This window comes from Centrocercus urophasianus, unplaced genomic scaffold, assembly GCF_019232065.1.
Source record: "Centrocercus urophasianus isolate 14NV4802_14NV808 unplaced genomic scaffold, USGS_Curo_1.0 seq_14, whole genome shotgun sequence".
In the NCBI taxonomy this organism is placed as follows: domain Eukaryota; kingdom Metazoa; phylum Chordata; class Aves; order Galliformes; family Phasianidae; genus Centrocercus; species Centrocercus urophasianus.
The window spans coordinates 2344835-2366814 of record NW_024884586.1 but is presented as its reverse complement, the minus strand read 5'-3'; the positions used below and the strand labels follow the sequence as shown (position 1 = coordinate 2366814).

The 21980-nt window shown below is 44.8% G+C and overlaps 1 protein-coding gene and 1 long non-coding RNA gene across 2 annotated transcripts; one reads left to right on the top strand and one right to left on the bottom strand.

The window, feature by feature from the left end:
- The first annotated feature begins 3834 nt into the window (after nt 1-3834).
- On the top strand, nt 3835-5827 carry ADM (adrenomedullin). Its single transcript, XM_042814461.1, has 4 exons — nt 3835-3934; nt 4541-4639; nt 4923-5060; nt 5520-5827. Exons 2-4 carry the CDS (start codon nt 4542-4544, stop codon nt 5794-5796), a joined length of 513 nt encoding a protein of 170 aa, XP_042670395.1. The 5' UTR covers nt 3835-3934; nt 4541; the 3' UTR covers nt 5797-5827.
- A 1795-nt stretch (nt 5828-7622) lies between these two features.
- LOC122158151 lies at nt 7623-9861 on the bottom strand. The gene is made up of 3 exons (XR_006168149.1): nt 9733-9861; nt 8726-8932; nt 7623-7796 (listed from the first exon to the last, which is right to left on the bottom strand). It is a non-coding gene; the product is annotated as an uncharacterized LOC122158151 (long non-coding RNA).
- Nucleotides 9862-21980: the final 12119 nt, after the last annotated feature.

The window sequence follows — 21980 nt, the reverse complement described above, 5'->3', positions numbered from 1 at the left end:
GCTAAGAAATTGTCTGATGGAGCTCAAACAGGACCCTAGGGTTATTGTATTTGCACCCTTAGAAAAGTTCAATGTGTAATAACAAATCTCAGTACTTAAGCCTCACTTCTGTTTTAATCCAGCCTATGACAGGAGAGTATCGCCTAACACTTTTCCCAAATACTGAATCAAGAAGTGTTGCTTGCCAAGTCCCCGGTACTACTAGCACCCCTGGATGGTCTTGTTCTTTATTCCACCTTGACCAAAACAACCAAAGTTTGGTCAGTCTGTAAAGCATGTCCCAAGAAGAATCACGTCTTAGGTACTGGTGACAAGAAGGGCACAGTTCTTCTGGGTCTGAGCACAGCTATCTGGCTGTGTACCTGCCTGGACTCCAATAGGATTCAATCATCCGTAGCTTACTTCCTTAACTTCCCTTTGGTAGAGAGCGATCTAATACTCTTATAGGACAAATGAGGAAGTGAAACAGGCATTGTTTGCTCGCCTAAAGTCTAATGCAAAGCAAACTGAACTTTTATCCAGATCACTAAAAACAAAATTCCCTGTGTTCCAGCAGAGTAGCCTTGCTCCAACCAGGCTATGAAGCAGCTTCTGTGGGTAGCCACCAAGGCCTAGGTTCCCAGAAGGACCCAGTAAGCAGCTGCCTTATTGATCCTGGGGGAGGAACTGTGAGGCAGTACCCCCCCAGGAAACAGAAAGCACACAAGTGACAATGTTGCACCAAAAAGATGTGAAGGTTCAGAGTACCTTCTACAGTGAGCTCCTCCAGGAAATACAAAGGTCACCTTCAGCCTGCAGTCCCATCATCCAGTGTCACCCAACAGTTTTCTGGCACCTCTTGCCAGAACAGGAGAGCAGCCATGACCTCAAGCAGCTTTCCCCTATCGATATGCATCCCACTCTCATTTAGCAGGCTTCGTTTGCTGTTGGCTCAAACCTATCAGACATAAGGCTCACCAAGATCATCACGTCTCCAGTCTGACTACTGGAGATGGAATTGTCCCTTGGCACAGATAAAGCTGACTAAGGTGCCCTAAGGTGCACCATCAGTAAGGCCTTTTTGTGTGTGGAACTTGACTGGTTTTTACACCCTTCATAGGATGCCATTCTTCTGTTAGTACCGTCTTTGTGCTCATCTCATACAGCCTGAGGTACAATCCCGTACAGTCATACTCACTGCACATGAATTCAGTAAAGTTTGAATCAACCTGAGCTGAAACATACAAAAGCACTCCCATTGGCTTCAAGTAACATTTTTTTTTCTTCTATAATCAGCAGAGTATTTGTCTCAAACTGATTCCCAGCAGATGCCCACAGATTTTAGACCTTTCCTTTTAGAATAAAACATAGCACGAATAAAACGCTGTACAAAAGAGCAACCGATCTTCAAAACCTGTTTACAGAAGCAGGTACATGCTGTGAAGTCTGTAGATATGGCAACACGGAGAGGATGAATGCTGTGCCCAAGCTAATCAGTAAAGCCAGGTGTCCCTCGAGCTCGGCTTCCCCATAAGGCAGCATCTGGAGCAGAGCCGACCCTTCTGAGAAGAGCCCAGACTTGCTAACCTGTGTGCCTCAGAATAAAAAATATTTGCACGGACCGTTCTGAGTGAGTTGTGTTTTTGTTTTTGTTTTTGTTTTTGTTTTTTTTTTTTTAAATGTAAATAACTCTTTTCAAAGTTATTTTTACAAAGCAGACCCCGCTGCTACCTCGCAGCACAAGTTCAGCGCCTACTGCTCATTTTCAAACCGTGTAGGACCGCAAGGACTTGGGAAGGACAAAACGAGCATCCAAATGGAGGACGTGGTTTGTGTTAGCTCTGAAACCTGTACCTGCCGGAGCTCTCGCACAAGATAATCGTTTCTTGCCTGATCGTTCTGTGCCCACGTCTGCCACCACGAGAGGTTGAATGAGCTGTCTTTGTGTCACTACAATGGTATTGTAATCAGCGTGGCACTCACACGTGACTTGGATTACTGTTATTCCTAAACCAAGTAGCATTCTTTCAGCACTGTTTGCTTAAGAGTATACAAAATGCAATTCCCTTTTGGCCAAAGACTTTAATGAGGGATTTTCCAGCGTCTGGGGAAGCGTGTGGCTTTTTACTGGAACAGGAGATTTAAATTGAATCTGAGCAATGCCCGTGACACGAAATCCTGCCTTATCTTCACAAGAGTTAGATTCAGTTTCGAATCCTGCCGGTCGGGGACACGTTTGTACTCTGGAGCCTGAGCCACCTCACGAGCTCTCTAACAGCAGCCACCGCGATGTGTCGCGACGCGCGGCTCTGCCGGTGTCACCGTCCCTTTCTCGAGCACCTACACTCCCCCGTTCCTCCCTCGGAGGAAGGAGCCCAGCATCTCGCTCGGCGCACTTCCTTTTCGCAGCACTGTCCCGGGGCAGGCAGCGGGACGGCGGCTCTGGGGGGACAGGGCAGAGCCCGAGACCATCCGGCTCTCGCCGCTAGCGTTGCCCGCCGGGCAGGTGCGCCGAGGCGGCGGCTCCGGGCTCGCCCAGCGGGCGGCTCGCGGCCACGGGGGTCGAGACGGCCCGGTGGGGCCGCGAGGAGAACGGCGCAGCGAGGGGCGAGCAGCTTCCCCGCACGGGCAGGGGAGCAGGGGAGGCAGCACCTCGACCGTGCTCGAGAAAGGTTCCCTCGTCCCCTCGCGTACCCGTCCGGGGCTGTGTAGAAAGGCAGAGTCGAGAGCGCAGCCTCACCCGACCTCTGAAACGCTTCGCTCGCGGCGAGATGCGAGTGAAACGTCCGGCGCGCGCCAGCCGGCCCCCCGCCCGAGGCGATCTGCGGGGCTCGGCCGGCGTCGGGCCGCAACCGCCGGGGGCATTTCCCTCGGAGCGCTGAGCCGCGCCGCGGCAACGCGGGGGAGGAAGCGGGACGGCTGGTGCGGGCGGCAGCACCTCTGCGAGGGCACGGCTCCGCGCGGACGGAGCGAGGTGCAAAGGTGATAAAGGCCGGGGGGAAAAGGTCTGAGCGCTGCTCAGCGCTGCTAGAGACCCCGACCGTGCAAATATTTGCATCCCGGATTAGCTGTGGAGCGGTGAAATCGGGGAGGTCACGTCCACAGAGATCCGTGGACTGAGGACCCGCACGCGTGCCGCCCCCGCGGGCTTGCGCCAAAGCGAGCCTCTCCCTTCGGAACGGGGCGCAGAAAGGGCTCTCTCGCCCCCGTGATCCAAAGCCCTTCAGCCTGCTATTTATCTGAATTGGCCAAGTACATAAGTACATTTTATTAGATGAAAAATGCACGCGCGTTGACTCATAAATATTATCGACGCCGGATTTGTCACCTCCGTACTTGTGTAAAGAAGGCTGACATTCATTGCAGTCGGTCGGTATAACTCGCGTTGTCCAAATATGGATTGCCGAAGCCTAGCTATCTGATGGATGTGGAAGGACCTTGACACGGATCGGGTCCGGTCCCGCGCCCCATCCCCCCTGTTAGAGTTAACGTGCCCGCAGTGAGGACCTGCACGGACGTGCAGGCGCCCTTCTGCAGCGGCAGTTGAAGGCACCGTCCCCAGTCAGTCAGAGCGGTGGGCTTATCAGTCGCGCAAGGTATGCCACGGCTCCGAATCCACATCTGAAAGCTGGCGTTATCGCCAAAATACCCACGGGGGCGATGAAGACGATTTCCAACAATCCTCTTATTTTTACCTCGGATGAGTCGCCCCCGGCCCATGGTGAAATGCCGGGGGGGGTGGGGAGGGGTAAGTGTCAAAGCGGAGTCGCCCAGGCGGGCACGCCGAGGTCCTCCCACTTCCCCCCCGGCGCTCTATAAAAGGGCGCGGAGCAGCGCAGCCCGTCAGTGGTTACTTCACACACACAAAGAAGGAGTTCTCGCTCCCCAGGAAACTGTGCAACTTCGGATCGCTATTACCAGAGCATTTGGCTCAGTGGATTATCCTCACTGCCAGGTAAGCACCTTTTTCTTAAGAGGAAAAAAAAAAAAAAAAAAAAGAAAAAAAAAAAAAAAAAAAAAGGAGGGAGGTGGAGAGAAGTGAAAATCTCCAGAACTGGGCTGTGTGGAAGTTGGAAGTTGGGCTGCAGAGCCCTGCACTGGCTCTTGGAGACAGCAGCAACCCGCAGCGTGAGATCCACAGCTCGCCGCTCTGCAGGGGGAGATGAGAGCCCAGGGGTGCCTTCCCGGCAGCGCGGCACTTGTCGGAGCTGCGGAACGGTGCGCCCGACGCAGCCCCTGGTCTCGTGTACTCGCTTAATCCCGATGCGAGCCGCTGGGGGTACTCTGGCCGTCCTGCTGGTATTCGGCCGCCACTGCAAGCGCAGCTTTCGGCAAACGTGTGTTTTGGAGGCTAAGTTATTTACTCTGTGCTAAGTTGCTGAGCAAATACTCGCTTTGGGTTCATAGCGCACGCGAAGCTCCCTGCAGCCTGGGGGCTCTCCTAAGGGAGGAAGCGCTATAGAGCTTCCTCTATAGGAAGAGGAATATAGAGGGGGGGGGGGAAGGACAGATGTGACTTCTGGCAGCAAGCATGCTTATCATTCTCTTCTCGTTCCATCAGAATGAAACTGGTTCACGTAGCCCTACTCTATCTCGGCTCTGCGACCTTCTTCGGGGTGGATGCTGCGAGGGTGGACGTAGCCACAGAGTTCAAACGAAAGTGAGTATGGGATCGGAACCCCCCGCCCGCCCCGAGGTTATGAGCCCCGCGCCGGGTCCGGCTGCCTCTAGAAGAAGGGAATTGTGCCCCGCGGGAATGGCACGGATCCTAAAGGCCCCATACTCTTTCGGGAAACCCCTCCCCTAGCCCCCCCCCCCCCTCCCCCTCCCCCGATGTCAAAATCTCTGCGTTGGCAGATTATCGCCCCTCGGATGTATTTGGTTTGGCTGCTGCCAGCAGGCTTGCGCTAACAGGCTGTCCCTTTCATTTGCGCTCCTCGCAGATGGACGAGCTGGGTATTGAGCCGGGCCAAGCGGGACGTGAGGCCTCCGGGCGCGCCCCGAGGGCTGGGAGCGGCCGCCGACGTGCAGGCGCTCGTACGGACCCAGGACGTGAAGGATCCCCGCGTCTCGCAACCCAGGTAACTTCCAGCCCCGCTGCGCTCGGGACGGTGCGAAGCGTCCGGATCCTCTGTGCCGGGGCTCCCTCACGCCGCGCGTCCCCGAGCTCCGCGGACGGGTCCTGCAGGGGCTGCGCAGCTCTGGGAGCCGCCTCCCACCTCCCTTTCCCCGCGCCCCGAGCTGGCGGGAGATAGCAGCGCCTGTACTGCGAAACTCAAATATAAATAGTAACTCGAGCCCTGGCTCCGCAGATAAAATAACAGCCCTCCAGCGGCGGGGCCTCTCCTCCTCGGCAGCGGGCTCAGCTCCGCTCCGGGCCCCTCTCCCGCCGCCCAGCGGAGGGCAGAGTCGGGGCCGCGCCGTCGGGGCCGCCTCTCCTCCGGTCGGGGGCTCCCCGCGCTTCCCGCCCCGCGCCCGCGGACTGCTCTCCTCTCCGGCCTCGCCGTCTCACTCCCCGTCTCTCTTTTCCTCCCTCGCAGCGGCCGGGAGGATGCTCACATCCGCGTCAGGCGCTACCGCCAGAGCGTTAACAGCTACCCCCACCTCCCGACCTTCCGCATGGGGTGCCGCTTCGGGACGTGCACGGTGCAGAAGCTGGCCCATCAGCTCTACCAGCTGACCGACAAAGTGAAAGACGGCGCCGCCCCCGTCAACAAGATCAGCCCGCAGGGCTACGGCCGCCGCCGGCGCTCCCTGCCCGACAGTTTCCTCCGGACCGTGCGGGCGGAGCCCCGCGCCCCCGTCCTCGGCGTGTGAGCGCCCGCCGAGGTTGCCTCGGACGGACAGACTGAGACCGACCCGGGAGCCCCCGCGGCCCGCTCGGCCGGGACCCCTCGGACAGAGGACGGCACAGGAAGCTGTGAAGGCCGCGGCCGCGGAGCCGCCCCCCGCCCCGGGCGAGGAGCCGCCGGAGGCGCCGATCCCCGCGCCGGGCCCGCCGCTGCACCCGGGGCCGGGCCTCCGTCGCCGGCGGAGCCGCCCGGCCTCTCCGTCCTGGGAGAGCCGCTCAGGGGAGCCCCGCGGCCGGCTACGGTGCGCGGTCCGCCCTCGGCGCGGAGAAGTGGCCCTCACCTGCTCTACCCTCTGCGCTCCGCGCAGCCGGCAGGGAATCGGACACTGAGCAGTTCCTGCGGGGACTGCGATATACTTGAACAGAGAGGAAAAGTGCAATCGTACGTGGATTTTGTTAATTATAAGTGCGGTGTGCGTGGATCATGAGATACGTATCGGTATTTAAGGTTGTTCTGTGTCGTGTCCTGTTTGTATCTTTTTTTGGGGAAATATATTTTATTTTTATACGTTTTATATATATATATATATATATATTGCATATGGGCATTTTAAAACATTGTATCCCCTCTATTTTTCATATCGTGAATGTCAAACGTTGTTAAACTCTTTTTCCATACCTTTTTTATCTTGCATTCCAGACTGGTGAAAGATGTAGAGAATGTATCAACTGTTCTCCATGGGTAATATGTGAAATAAAGTAAACACCATTACATAAACCACTTCTGTTGTTTTTAGTGGGGGCAGAGGGTCAGATGGAAGGCTTCTTACTTTCTTCAGCCCTATCCTTACTAACCTAGCACGGCCATTCCGCGACAGCCTAAACCCCTTGGTTAGAGGCTTCGTTAGCCTTATCTCTTTAGAGCAAGCAGATTCACAAGCAGGCGTGCATCTTAAATCCTGGGGCAGGGCTCAGAAGGCACCAAGGCCTTCTCTTACCCACACGTTCCAGGCAGGGCTGAGACGTGTCACGGCTTGGATTGATCGCGCAAGTTTATTTTCTGCCCTAATTAATCAGGGGAACAACTACACGCTTCAACATTGCACAACAAAGTAACAGATTTATTGAGGGAGAGCGTTCCAAAAATGGTCATAGCAGCCTCCAAGGTTATTTATGTTGAAGGATTTCCTGGGCCACAGTTCAGGTTAAAGTTAAATGGTGACCGGTTCAGTGTGGGCAGAACATCTTGGATGAAAGCTTAGCGTTAGGGATTTTGTTGTTTTGTTCTTTTTTTTTTGTTCCCTCCGAATTCCAACCACAGACCAGAAAACAAATGTGAAACTAAAACTGCACCAACAGCACCATCTATTGGTATCCACTCCGTGCTCCAACAAAACAATGTCTACGGAATGAAACAAGTGCATTTGAGTAACAGCTTGGATCAAACGTAGCATTTCCCTCATTTTACACTATCTCTGAAGGTAGTGCACACACAGGAGAGGCAGGGGACAGCAGTACTTAACAGCTAGAAGAAGTTAAGGGGCTGTATTTTTTTCACCTCGTGCTAAATGCCTAAGGAACACATTATTACCAAGAAAAAAAAAAAAAATCAAAAGAATGAGCAGTCACACATTTCCAGGAAAACTGATAAAAAAACAAACAAACAAAAAAAAAAAAACCGGGGTAGGAATTCAGTCAGCTAGATCACTGACATACACACCCAGGATTTTTCCTTCCAAAGTTTAGAAATTCTGCTCAGAATTGCTGATTTTAAAACTACTTTCCTAAACGTTTTCAACTAAGAACCTTGGACTCTTGAGAGGTGTGATTCCTATCTGAAATATTCATTCACTTCTTTCTTTTTTACAAATCATTTTCCCGTGTTTTGTTTTTAAAGGCGCGTGTTGACAGTTGCCAGTTTTAATCACCATCTGTTTGTTAACAGCTGGAAAATAGTTTGCATCTCTGTTGCTGATGGCCTTTCAGATGCAGATGTTGTAAGATGTAGAAACAGGATGAGAAGGAACTGAAAGACAGAGCAGAAATACAGTGACATGTATCATACTTCCAAATATCACCTGTTCGGCTGGCAAGAAATGACAACAAGCGTATGATCTTCATGACTGTAGCTGCCAGTTGAGAAACAGACCAGTGGCTATTCTGAAGGTGCTGAGCATAAGCTAGATGCTGCTGCTTAGCTTCAGAGTGCTCGCAGTGGGAACTTACAAACATGTAAGTGAATGCATGGTCCTACTGAAGGACACAGCGTAACTGGAATGACTCCCACAGGGCCCTCCCAAGTCCTAAAGGAGTGGAATAGCTCCAATCCTTTACTTATTGGTTGAACAGCCAGCATCGAAGTCATCTGAACTCGGGGCATACTGGACAGACTGGATTACAGAGTGACTAAGTATGCACATACCAACTAGATGCCTTTGTAAGGATCTTTTCTCCGTTTACTGCCCCAAACTGGTCTCCACTTAAAAAAACTTTTTATCCTCTCCTTTCCATTTTACTAATAAAAAAACCCGTCTTCACTCAACGCTGAAAGATCCTCGCCGTAAACAGTGTTAAAAGCAGCGAGCTGGTGCCCCACGGCATAATTGAGACCCGAGAGGAGTTTCCTAAGTGCCATCGGAAGGATCAAGAGCACCACCTGCCGTGGTTGTAGGGAGAAGCAAAAAGCTCCATAGCTGCAATAAACAAGAACTAAAGGAAGGACTCCCCATCCCCGCTCCTGCTAATCTTGAAAATAAAAACATCTTTAGAATATCAAGACCAGCACTGCTGAACCAGAAATGCCAGAAAGTAGTGGGTAGCCCTGTCCCTGGTAGTCAGAAGGTTTCTGAATATAAGGAGAAATGGAAAAAGTAAAGTTTGCTGAGAAGTTTACTCTCTGGAAAGCAGCAACTGTGCATTTTAACTAACTTAGAATGGCAGAGCAAGCAGAGACACCTTTGCACACTGCATAGCTGTGCCCATATGCCAAACAGAGCTCCAGGTCTTGGAGAAGTGGTCCATAAAGAATAAACACAGACAGTCTCTTCCTTATCCATTTCAGCACCTGCCCCAGGTGAGATCTGACCGGGTGACAACTCTTCCTCCTGTCCATGAAGGGGACGTTGCTGAAGGACTTTGCTAACACACGTTGCTGTGAACATCCTGGAAAGCAAAATGCTTGGTATGAACATTTACATGGTAGTTGAAATCCATAGATGAACTTGATTAAAATCTCTGAGGAATGTTAGTGTTTTGAACCTCATAGGATCTCAGCAAGAACGATCCCGTGAAACCAAGCAAAATCAAATACCTCCGAAAGCAGTAGTACATGTTAACAAAGCAGATTAGTTAAAGTATCAGGCTCTAAGAACAGCCTGGTGCCTTATAAACCAGTGTTTCAATGGCTGCTTAAAACACAGCTATAAGTTCAGTTCAAACAAAAGGTTCTAAATTAAAAAAATAAAATAAAATTGCAATAGCAAATATGTATTGCAGCAGGAATTCATCCTTGTTCATCAGTCTATCCAAGAGCAAATGCCAAAGGAGTGGTCACCATTCTCAGCAGTCTCCATGGTGAAGTATCAGGAGAGTTCATGAAATATTCTCTTTAAACTGTTATTTTGTTTTGTGCCCACCCCATAGCAAATAAAAAGGATTTTGCTACAGACAATTTTTATTACGAAAATAGATTCCAAAGGCTATTTTATCTCTGGAAGGCTTCTGTGGCACTATTATTTGTGCCATATGGAATGGTGGCAAGGAGCCTAAAATGCTTCTGTGCGGCACTTTCCTACAAAATCCTAGTGCAGGTCCACTAACCAGAAGACAGAGCTCAGTGTCTGTACTTCTCACTCCAATGGGCACCAAAAAATTTATTGCAAGCAACCATGCCACACAGACAGTAAAAGACATTCATTCTTCAAGTACCCCAAAGAGATGTCAGAGAGTTCTGCCAATGTTACCTAGGAATGACTTCTTCCATAGCCAAAAAGTAGAGACACCGGCGTGCTTTCAGATGATTATCAAAATCTGCAAACCTTCTTGGTCCGTGCTAGTAGGAACTGCAGTCAGGTGCCAGATATGAACTTTTACTTCAACTACAATGACAGAAAGGGGAATACTAATGAATACTTTGGCACATAAGAAGCCTTTTCTGGCTCATTCAGTACCCAAAGGACAGCAAGTCATAATTAAAGCCAATAATGGCAACTCCAGACAGCCATCCAAATATTTTCCTTGTGCCGTCAATGCACCATTTTACATTATCTCACATCATACTTTAATAGTGTAGAGCACACAGGCATCAGAAGGAAAAAATCCAACATGACTGAGTACAACCAATAACCAAATCCAATTATGTCTAACTAGAATTTGTTTATTGTGGTCACAAAGGCTTGCTTTTTCTATCCAAATATTTCTTATAGAACACTTATTTTCACCAAATAATTTGTGTCAACTTGAAATTGTTTTAATTTTTAAATACTTAATTCTTTGGAATAGGGCCATCTTTGGAATAGGGCCATCTATCCTTCATGAGGAGAGGGAGCATAATTTGTTCATGAGGTAAAGAACATTGCTGTGTAAAACACTCTTTTCTACACAAGAGTCAAAAATGCTTGACAAGTATAATGTCTCCAAATGAAAAACAAATGGTTCCATTAAAACTAGAATCAATGTCAATGATTTGATAAGACTGGAGTTCTTTGCAACTACAACAGCACAAAGGAGGCCACGTGAAAACTTGTGACTCAGTTTGATTACGTGATAAGTTCTATCAAACGTTTAACCAGAACTCCCCAAGATTTTCATCCACTGACAAAAGCCTGGAAAGACCAGGCCAGCTCAGGTGAAGTGAAATGTTTTGTAATAAATACTGACTCTCAAAATATGTTTGCAAAATAAATATGTCTCCAACATTTTCAGTTCACTGTTGCTTTTAGATGACAGCTTGCAAATTACATATAGCTTTCTGGCAATTATAAAACTGTTAATATTTTTTCATGCTTTCCTAATGTGGTGTAATAACAAACAAACAAATGGGTCTGGGTCTTAATCTCTGATGTCCAGGAGCACTGGCAGAAACAGGATAACAAACAATGAATCTTACCTGTTAGTTCAGGAGCAAACTAAGCAGTTCATCAAACAAACACGATTATTGTCCTTTAATAGGTGGTTACTGTCACAGGACTCACTGTGGAACACAAACACCCAAAGACTAAAAGGCCACTGTGTAATCCATCCAACTGTTGTCAAAGGAAAGGATGAGAGAGTGCCTGGGTTCCGCATTTCCTCACATGACCTGGCTCCTGTGGCTCTCTGCTAGAAAGCAGCAAGCCCTCAGAGGCCACTATGCTTCCCTGTCTGTATATAAGGACTCAGGAACAGATCCGAGTCTGCACACTGGAAGAAGACAGCTGCACCTTGTAAAGTATATTTGTTCTCTTCAGAGCCAAGGAAAAAATGATGGATTTCTACGTGCCTTTTTCTAAGCTGTTTTTTTTTCCCCCTGAGGCTGTGCAGCTCTGCATCCCATTCTACATAAGGAACAAATTCATACTCTGGCCCTTTATTGATAAACAACACAAAAAATATGCAACTGGCATATATCATTAGTCTTCTTACTGCCTATAGAAATCAGACATTGTGCTGGTGATGAACTGGTGAGCCAGATAGGAATCAACACCAAATCCCAGGCCTGAGACAGATTCCATCTAATTGAAACAAAACCTCTACTGACTTCAGCAGGAAAGAAGATTCAGCCCTAGGTTTTCTTTCAAAAACATGACTATTTGCATACTGAAAGATGGTATTGTACACTACCTCTAACTTATTCATAAGTTTATGAAAACTTATGAAACTGCTAAAAATCCACAGTAAGGGACTATCAAAAAGAAGTAACTCTAAATGAGACTCCCTTGCTTACGGCTGAAATGAGCTCAGCAGTGCATGATCATTGCTGCTCCTCTCAAGTGGATATGGTACTGCTGGAAACGATGCCTTCAACAAACATAAATGTATGAAATGCAGTTTTAAATGTGTCCATGAGTAGGCATCAAATCCAAGAAACTTCCAGCATTCTTGTCCAAAATTCAGACTCCTTTGTTTATGTAATGAAGTAGGATTTTGGAGTGTTTTAAAACTGTAACTTTATGTAATAGCATTTCCTTTCTCTCCTTCCTCTTCTCTTTCTCTTTTTTTTTTTTAAACTCGTCACCTATTCTAAAGCCTCAGAAAAGGATGCATGCAGATAATCACCTCAAATGAGAGAGTGAGTTTTGTGCATAGTTTACAGCAGAGGTTGGCAGTCAGAGCTCCTGCATCAGTCGGGGTGCACTCACATTCAGTCTAGTACTTTGCGATCGTACTTGCACAAGATAATTGGTATCTCATTAATGAAGGATATAAAAAAAACTAGCACAAAGAAGTAAGCCCTGCAGAGACAATCTGCTGAACGACTACTGTCCCATTCTGATTCCATTAACTCTTGATAACAGGGGAAAAAATCCCTCGTATTACAAGTACATGAGGGCCATTAAATCTGATTAATTGGGCTAACCACACTGCAAGACAGACAGAAACAAATGATATGTTTTTTTCCATGGAATGTTGTTAGAGTTTGTGTATCAAGATATTTTTCTTCTTCTACTAGTTTGGCGCATCTGTATAACTTTGCTGCCATCTGCTGTCTTCTAAAGCAAAATAAATCACTCTCATTTAAAATTAATGCTGGATGTCAAAGTGGCACAGTGCTGCTGCCAGGAAGGAGGCCTGCATTTGGAAGGATTTTCTGTCTGGCCTGGGCTAGTTACTTGGCATGCTGAGTAAGGCCTAGGCTTAAATTTTTCATTCCTCCTGGGCTTTATTCAGAAAAAGCAAAAACAGCACAATACCTTTACATATTCTGAGGAGATGAGAAAGAAAGCTATTCTGTCCTTTTTGTTATTCTGAACGAGCTCAGGCTTTACACTTTGCATAGTGGGTGCATGAATACTTTCTCTATCCCAACACCACTTCTGCTGTGGGCTGCTAAGAGAACAGTGAACACAGCAGCATTTTTGGAGAAAAGAATGTTTTCAAGATGTGAAACAAAGGGATCAAAGAACACTGGCTTCTCATTTGTTATGGGAATTATCTATCCAGTGATGAACAAAGAAAGCTGAAGTTAGACCCTCACTGCCTACTTACCAGAACTCATGAAATGAGACATATGCACATGCCTTTTGTTCCTAGACAAAGAGGTTTTTTAAAGGCAGGAATTAGAACAGCGTGATGAATCACACTGACCTCCCATTTCTCTAGATAAGATATAAGTAATCCAGCCTCTCAGTAGTAGTCAGGTGTGAGCTCTCAGCTTCTACAATCACAGAACTGAAGTTGTTCCTATAACTGATGCAAACAACAGAAAAGGTTTTGTTTCGTTTTGTTTTTAAATGAAGTTTTACACTGGTTTAAAATCACGATCATATTTACTCTGACATAATCATGCTATATTCACTTATAATACAAGCATTCTTATTTTAATATGTAACTCTCTGCAAAATGTTTTTACTGTAACAGAACCACATACATGTAAACACACCTAACCAGTAAGGCAGACTGATGGGAAAAGACTTGACAAACTTGGACCCACTGTCACATACAGGGCACGTTGTTAGTAAAAATCACACAGTTGACAGATACAGGAGAAGAGGAATCAAAGCTATTGCCTGCCCTCTTCCATTGAAGGCTGTTTATAAGAACACTGGAGGCAGGCATCTGTGTATAGAAGCCCAGCAACACAGAGCAGCTGGGACAACCTTGCTGCAGTTTGGAAACAAAGACTTGTACAAGAACTAGTCTAAACAGTCCCTGTGTTGGACAGACCTCTCTTAGGGAATGTCAGATCTTAGTCAAATTACTATTTTGAAATAGTAACCTTTGTACATATGTATGTTTGTAAAGTCTTCAAAGTAATATTTCAAATTCTGTTCCAGATACAGTTTTGGTTTCCAGTTTGGATTCACTTCTGCTTTCTGGTTTAAAAAACAGCAGTTTGAAGCCACCAGCCACTGAATTAGCCTGGATTTTAACTCTCGCAGCTCTTATATATTCTAAGTGCATATAACAGGAGGGAAAAAAGAAAAAAAAAAAAAAAAAAGCCCAAGATCTATGATGGAGAAAGGGACTAGAAAAGCCTGATCCTTTTAGGAAGAGGATAGGTGCTGCAGGCCAAATCAGAAATGCCAGCTGGGACTTCTGTCTCAGTGTCTAGCAGCAGCCCAAAGTCAGTTGAACATCATCAGGAAGATTGCTAAGAATGTGTGAGTCGGTCTGACACTCAAAACCTACATGCAAAACCTTAGGACACCTCCATCTTGAGTCTGACACGCAGTTCTGATCTCAGTATCTCAAGAAGGACATTGTGGATCTACAGAAAGCAGGGAGAAAAGCAATAGCAATCAAGGGCATGGAACGCTTTTGGAGAAGAGACTAAAAAGATCAGAACTCTTCCTGTTTGGAAGGCTTCCATTGTGTGAGGCCTTGTGGTTTAGACAGCAAGAGAAAGCCTCACAAAATCTCTGGCCGTGAGGTAGAACAACTATTGGTGGGCCAGTAGTTGTAACTACTATGAAAAATAGTTTGGAAGGTCAGAGGAGCAAACAGCCCCTTTTTCTCCAACAATGTTGTCCAGTGAAATAAAGCATATTCAGAGGAACTCTTTTAGTCATGTTCAGCTTTCTCTTAATTGCTGCTTGCTTGGGTAAAGTGTTTTAATGCTTGTCTTTTTGTAATCACTGCAGCAAGAGAGACACCACTCCTGTTGACTTCAGTTAAGAACAGTAGAGGTCTGTGGTGTGTCTTGTGAGTGTAATCAAACTGAGTGTTATTCAGTTAAAAAGAATGTTTCTATAAGAAGCTTATTCTTTGTTTTCATGTATCTTGCATATTTCTGTAGTCACAAGTTTTTTGTTGAATAAGGAGTTTTGCTTTTACCCTCCTTTTTTAACACCAGCCTCTCTATGATGAGGGATGAATAGGGAAAGTGTTGACCTTTCTCTTTATGTTCCAGTTAATAAATACAAATAACATTTTCTTGTATCGGTGCCCGGTTTGGATAAAACACAGTCTGATAGGAACTGCATCCCAGATGTTACATCTGATAATTAGTCAGCTTTAAAATGTAACATAGCTGAATGTTATTAAAACAACTGAAACAAAAATAAACCTTCATCCCTGTCATATTTTTTTTTCTGCAAGAAAACACTGTTTTTTGCCTTGAAAAGGTCAGTTTAAAGAAGCAATATAATGATTTAGAGGAAGGTAACTTTCAATCCTAGCTTGTCAGTGTTAAATGTTTTGCAGTAAACTGCTCATCAGTGGCTTATCACAGACAAAACAGTCAGCTGGTAAGCTCTGTTGCTTTTGTGTATTCTAATACACTTTTAGTTTGATCCAGAAAATCCAGGCAAGGGGTAATCTATTTGATCACATGACTTGTTATCTTAAATGGTTTCATATGTGATCTTTGCTGTAGTTACTTGGTATGACTCAGGCTGACTTAATTGTTTGTATGCTTGAGAGGGAACAATTATGTAACTACTAAATGGTATGCTAGACAGCAATACAGGACTAAAAAAAAAGAAATGCAATGTCTACCAAATTGTCAAACTGCCTTACATCAATATAATCAGTGTATTTTCTTTGTACTGCCCTGCATCTGAGAACGTGGAAAAGCTAACATCCATGCTGATAGATGTGGGTTAATCAAGCAATCTTGTAGGTCTTGTAGTCAAGTAGAAGCTATTAATTCTGTGATTCTCACATCAAAGCCTGAGCATTTTTAAAAGAGTTCTATGTTTGTCAGAATAACAAAATCTAAAATAAGTAAAACAGGCAGCAGTGGTACTAAGAAAAAAAACCAACAGTCAATCCTGTCAATAGATAACATACATACTAATCATTGAATCGTAAGTATTTTTAATTATAAAATTCTGGTTCATATCTAAAGTCACTGACACTACCATAAAGAGGATGCTGAGGCAAGTATATTTTCAGTTTTATTGGTGTTTATAAACAACAAATAAATAACATAGCATTAATTAGAGCTTAGCAAGCCACAAACACTACAACATTCCTCCTCGTACTGACATCCGTTCTGCAAAAGCACTTGTATTAACAAGGTAGAAAATGAAAGATGACATAATTCTGGAAAATTCACTGTCATCTATTTAATCTGATTTCGAGGTTCTTTATTTCAGCTTTCCTGGCACAGATTTCAACATCTTTTAAGTGAAAACATGCAATATCCTATGAAACTGCAAGCCTTTTAGAACTATTTTGCTAGACTTCTATTATGTTTAAGGCTTTATGGAGGTTTTTGTTGAGCACACAGAAGTCACAAGACAAAGACATTCCAGTATTCAGAACTCTCTGACTCCAATTTCATTTTATCAAATGTCAATAGCCAGTGAGTGACTGAATGGACAACACTCAGTAGAACTATCACAATGGGCAGTGTGTTAAGAAGGGCAAGCAATTTCTGCTGATTTCATAAGGGACTAACTTGAAACACATGGGAATAGCCTGCTGGGGATACTTGAAGATAACGTTAAATCAGGTCATAATTGAAGAGTTTGTTGGGCAGATTGTACAGATTCCAGCGTCCCGACTAAAGCCCACACCTGAGGAATTGCAGTCTATCTTCCTTAGTTCTTCCTCTCATTTCAGAATTTTTCATTTCCCATCTTTACATATTTCTTTCTATTTCATATTTTTGTGCATTAATGGAAAGTGCTCAACTGAAGCTGTGCAGGAAGACGAACTTTTCAGAAAAAAAACAAACCAGTAAGTGCCTTTGTCTATCATGTGAAAGCCAATCAGCAATATGTGCTCCTTTGCTCTCTAGCCTGATAAAACTCTCTTTTCCTATTGATAGAATTGTTGATGCATGCTGAGAGGGCGTGAGCCCAGAGGATACAGCTCTGAGGGAGACACATGCTGGTGTATGAGGATTTATTAACATTTTCCTGGGACTCTTGACAACATGCCCTTGCCTGAAGATACTTTGTTTCTTTCAATATGTGAGTAGAAAAATCAGTTTTAATTACCATGACTTTAAGGCTGATCAAAGCAAACACAAATTACTGTCAGCATTGCGATTTCAAGTAGCTTACATACATGGCAACAGAAAGGTAGTTCTTTATGTGTTAGAAGTGGTTGGAAAAGGAAAGACAACATGATTTAGCTCACAGCCTAGGAATCAAGAGGACGAGAAAAGTATTTTTACTTACTGTAACACATTCAGTGCTTTGCTCTGGATTTCTTGGGACTGCTCTCAAAAATTTAGTGTCAAAGAAAGGAAGGAGAAGCAGATTCCATGGCTAATCAGAACACCCTTGTCCTCCAAATAGCTGGGATGGAACCAAATAGTAGTTTTCAGGCCATGGCACAGTGTTAGAGCCTGCTGTTTTAATCTGTTCACCACAGATAACTGCTCAGTTATCTCCCTTGTAGCTGCTACTTCCCAGTCTGAAAGTGATACTGCACTTTGGAACCATAACATTTCCTACTCAGCCCAAAAGCCCACCTACTGATGCTCTGAGATGGTACTGCCTGACAGCATTATCCTGAGCCAGAGGGCCAATTACTTTCCCAGACACATACTGTTAAGTTTTTCCACTAAAACAGTGTTCAGCTCTTCAGAGCTCTTTCTCTGTAGCAACCAAGTGGGGAGCACCAACACTTCTGCTCATTTGTAGAGCTCACTAGACCAGGTGTTCCCTCTTAAGTTCATTTCTGTGATGTTGGTCTCAAAATCATTATCCTAAGCAGAATGCCTTGAGAAGGTAATGGTTTTTCAACATGTGTCTAGGTCATTCTGACCTAATCTCTTTCCTGCAACACTGTCAGACAACTGGCTAATGTGTTCAACAAATTTAAAATGCCATTAGAAAGATTACGGTCTATGTTCAGTCCGTATTTCCTCCAAATGAAAATGCTGTGAAAATGTCTGAATATTTAAATGTTATTTATACTGTGGAGAGACAGAGGAGAATTTTTGTTTGTAGTGACCCTATTCTGACAAGCTCCTCCAATCTCAGTTATTTTCATCCATGTTGAACATGCAAGATTTTTGAAACAGCAGTTAGCTAAAAATGGGAGCTGACAAAGAAGTGTAAGCCAGCTTCCCAAAAGCTTAGTTACAATTCCTTTCTTGCCTCATTGCCACCTTTGAAGAATCTGGCTGTACAGACAGTACTGAAATGGGCAATCTCAATCTGCAGTAGAGCTGTTCTTGACAAAATATCTGTAAGCAATTACAGAATTAGAAAGTTGAACCTGTACAGTAGTACAATACAAGCTTGTGGGGATATCTCTCTTAGAAATGCCTTAACCTTGTGCATTTCTAAGTTGTCCAAGAACACTTTTACTCATAGGATTGGTGGCAGATTGTGCTTCTTCCAGTACTTTTGCATACATGGCGCTTATTCTGTAAGGTGGTGGAACTTACTGGGCAAGGAAATAGTTATCAGTAATCATTTTGATGCAAGAATAGCAAATAAAGATACTAGGGGGAGTCCAGGAGACAAATGGATGCAAACAAGCTACCCCTCAATGGATGATGTCGTGCTCTCCAAGGAACAACGCTGATCCCTAAGCCAAGCAGTTCTGCATGGTTCATGCCCGCTGTGCTATGCTGCCTTGGGGAGTGGTTGCCTATGTCTTTGCTGGCAGCCAGGGTGTGGTGGAAGAACTGGGACTGTCTGGATAGAAAGAAAACATTCAGGGCTCAGTCTCTAAGCGAGAAAATATAGACATCCAAAACAAAAAGAACTAGGTGAGGTCAAAATCTGAAGAGTGGAAACTAGGAGCCAGCAGTCAAGTAGAATGGACTCAGATAGCGGCATAAATGTCCATTTTTATTTGCGTTCTGTAAAAGATCAATGTCTATGCTCTCAATAAATGGATTTCCAAAATACTTAGTTGCTCAAAATTGACCTTTGAAAACCCTAAGAGAAATCTCCATGTGTATGGCAGTATTTAGGTGCTACTGTTCAGCTTTGGTAAAAGCTTGTTGGAGGTTGAAGGAAGTAGGAAATACATTAAGTAGGAAACTTTTTACTATGATCTCTTGAAAGAATCTGTAGCCTTCATGAGGTCAGGTTTTCCTTCAGTGAATCTATTGGATTAAGGTTCCAGGTTTTTACTATTTTGGTTCTCTCTCCTCTCCATGCAATTCTAAGAAGATTATATATGCATGTGGGATTAGAGAGGTTAGTTGAGGTATGCAGATATCTAGACAAAAGACGTAAAAATTCAAAACATCTTGAAAGGTGAAGTGGTAAGAGATAACAGTTCATACAAACTGACATGTTTTACAACACAAAATTAATTTTGGAAGTTATAGTCTTCTGGCTTACTATGTTGAATTCAACACTATTAATAAATGGAGCTCAGTATATCTCTCCCAGACTTCAGTTTTTCTGCAGAATAGTGCTTTTTCTGTCACATCTCTTTTGTTCTTCTTATGCAATATGATACATCCCTTCCCTGATTTTTTGGTTAACAGAAAGCACTAAAGAGAATACAGATAATACCAAGAAGAACTTCTTAGTCCCACTGGAATATCAAGGCACACTTTAGCTCACAGAGGAGCATCATCTACGGCAGGAAAGAAGTAAAACTTTCACCTCTAGAGTTGTAATTTCTGCTCCCCTTCATAACTTGTCTCCGGAAAAAATCCATGGCTGACTGTGTTTTAAGGCAGAATCTCACTGCATTTTGCCAGGATGGACTTTTTTTTTAAACAAAGCAGCAAAAAAAGCCATGTCTGCAAGCAGTGACACATTTTCAAACAGAGCACGGCAAAAAAGTAAGAGGGAGAACTTGGGTTTTCTAGGGCTGCCAGGCAAGACAAATCACCCCCTTTCTGGGGCTCCATTGACATGCTCATGTCCTGGTTTGGAAAGCTATGCAGGAAATGATGAGACAGAAACCAATGTCTTCTGGCAGAGAGCAGTTAACCTTTGGAAAACTAACTTTTATATTACAGCAGATGCTTTGATGCAGCTCTTTGTAGGAATCTTTGGGAGCAGAGCAAACTGACTTCAGTGCCTACATTTACAGACTTCTCAGTCTAACAGAAATCCAGTTACTCCCATCTGGGTTTCTGAAGCAGCAACTCATCTCTGTCCTTTCTCTAGCTGCAGACGTGTAGCTTTCTACTAGACAGTATTTCTGGCAAGGAAACCATTACTTTTGCAATAGTGGAAATGGGAAAACCTGCACTTCTCCTAACTTGCCAGGCTACCCAATGCTCAGGAGGACTCCTAACAGGCTGCCAGCTGAAGTAAGAATAATGAAGTTCCAGGGTTTAAGCAATGGTCTGCTATGGCTGTTCTTGATGTAAAAAGATACCTTCACTCCCCTTCCCCTAGGTTCTGCCCTCCTTTTTCATTTTTCAGACGCCTTTCTGGATTTCTACTGATCAAAACCAGAAAACAAACAGCATCCCTTCCTCCACCGCAGAACACTTCTCCCGCTTTTCTTGGCTGAGTGCTCCCTTCATACTCTGTAGGTATCCCTGGTGTATCTCCCAAGGCAGGCTCTGCACAATTGCCCAGCACCAAGAAGTGTGGCTGTTGTGACCCCAGGGAGCTTAATTTTATAACTGCTCTCTCAGATAATATGTACTCAAACCAATCTTCCAGCCTTGTAACTATATCAGAATCTCCTGAAAGCATGTGCTTTCCCTGGCCTCAGTTCCCTTTCTGAAGGTTCCAAGAAAAAGAGCATGTTTTCTGCATGTTTCATTCATGCAATAACAGGAAATCCCATAGAGAAAAGAACAAGAGATTTCACTGCTTCCCAGAACAGATAACACCTTGATGGCTAATTTGACTTAGGACAAACTTAAAAAAAAAAACAAAAAAAACAAAAAACAAAAACACAAACAAAGCACACACCAAAAACATCAACAAAAACAAACCAAACAAAAAAAAACCCTCACCATTCAGCAGTCAGCATTAAGCAAAAATTGCAAGCTTGTTTTGACCTCTGTGGAGCTGTCATTCCCAAAACATTATCAGCGCACTTGACTACTCTCTACTACACTGGAGATTTCTGATCCACAGAATCCAACTCTTAGAATCTGAAAACAGAGGCACAGTGGCACAATTTGCCATAGGCATCAACTGAGTAACATGAGCAAGGAATCACAGTATACTAAGGCAGTTGATGCCCTTTGCAGTAACTGATTTGATTCACAGCGTAGTTAATTTCTGGATCATCCCAGAGGTACTGTGGCACTATTTAAAATGAGAAGTGAAATTGTATAATTTGTAAGTATTAGGGTAGCAGATTCTGGTAGCTCTTCCAACTTTCAATCAAAAACTTAATGGTCTGGCAAAAGTCCTTCAGACAAAAAGGACAAACACAGAATTTGGATGTGAATATTGGCCATGTCATGATCTTTACAAGGTTAAAAATGCAACCAATATTAAACTGACTCCATAAAAATGTTTCCAAACTCACATCTGCCTGATAGGTTTGCCAGCTCTCTGGCCTTTTAAAATTTTGGAGGCAATGTTCACTTTGAAATCAAACTTTTGGGGACTTACTGATTTGTGATTTGCTGCAGACTAGTTACTGACAGCTGCTATGACAGATATTTGTACTTTCCTTTGAAGTTCAGCACTTGCCCCCCTAACATGTGAAGACACTGACTCACAAACAGACAAATTTAACTGATGGTGCCTTCAACAGCCTACTCTTTAATACCTGCATCAGGAAAGCCAGAATAACCCATCCAGCCATTTTTAAAGTAGTCCCTTATAAAATCAGGGCCAACTCTAGTTATGTTACAGACTGGGGTAATTTGCAAGCATTTTGGCATACATTTCAACTGCTCCCACAGTAAAGGTGATAATTGCTGGCAGAGACAATTCCCAAGCATTGGGAAGACCTTCATTTCCAAGCTGAGTTCACTGTGCTGCAGCCTATTCCCCTATATTCAGCACTAGTGAGGCCACACCTCAAGTACTGTGTCCAGTTTTGCACCCCTCACTGCAAGAAAGATATTGAGGCCCTGGAACGTGTTCAAAGGAGGGCAACAAAGCTGGTGAGGGGTCTGGAACACAGGGCTTATGAGGAGAGGCTGAAGGAGCTGGGAACGTTCAGCCTGGAGAAGAGGAGGCTCAGGGGAGACCTCATTGCTCTCTATAACTTCCTG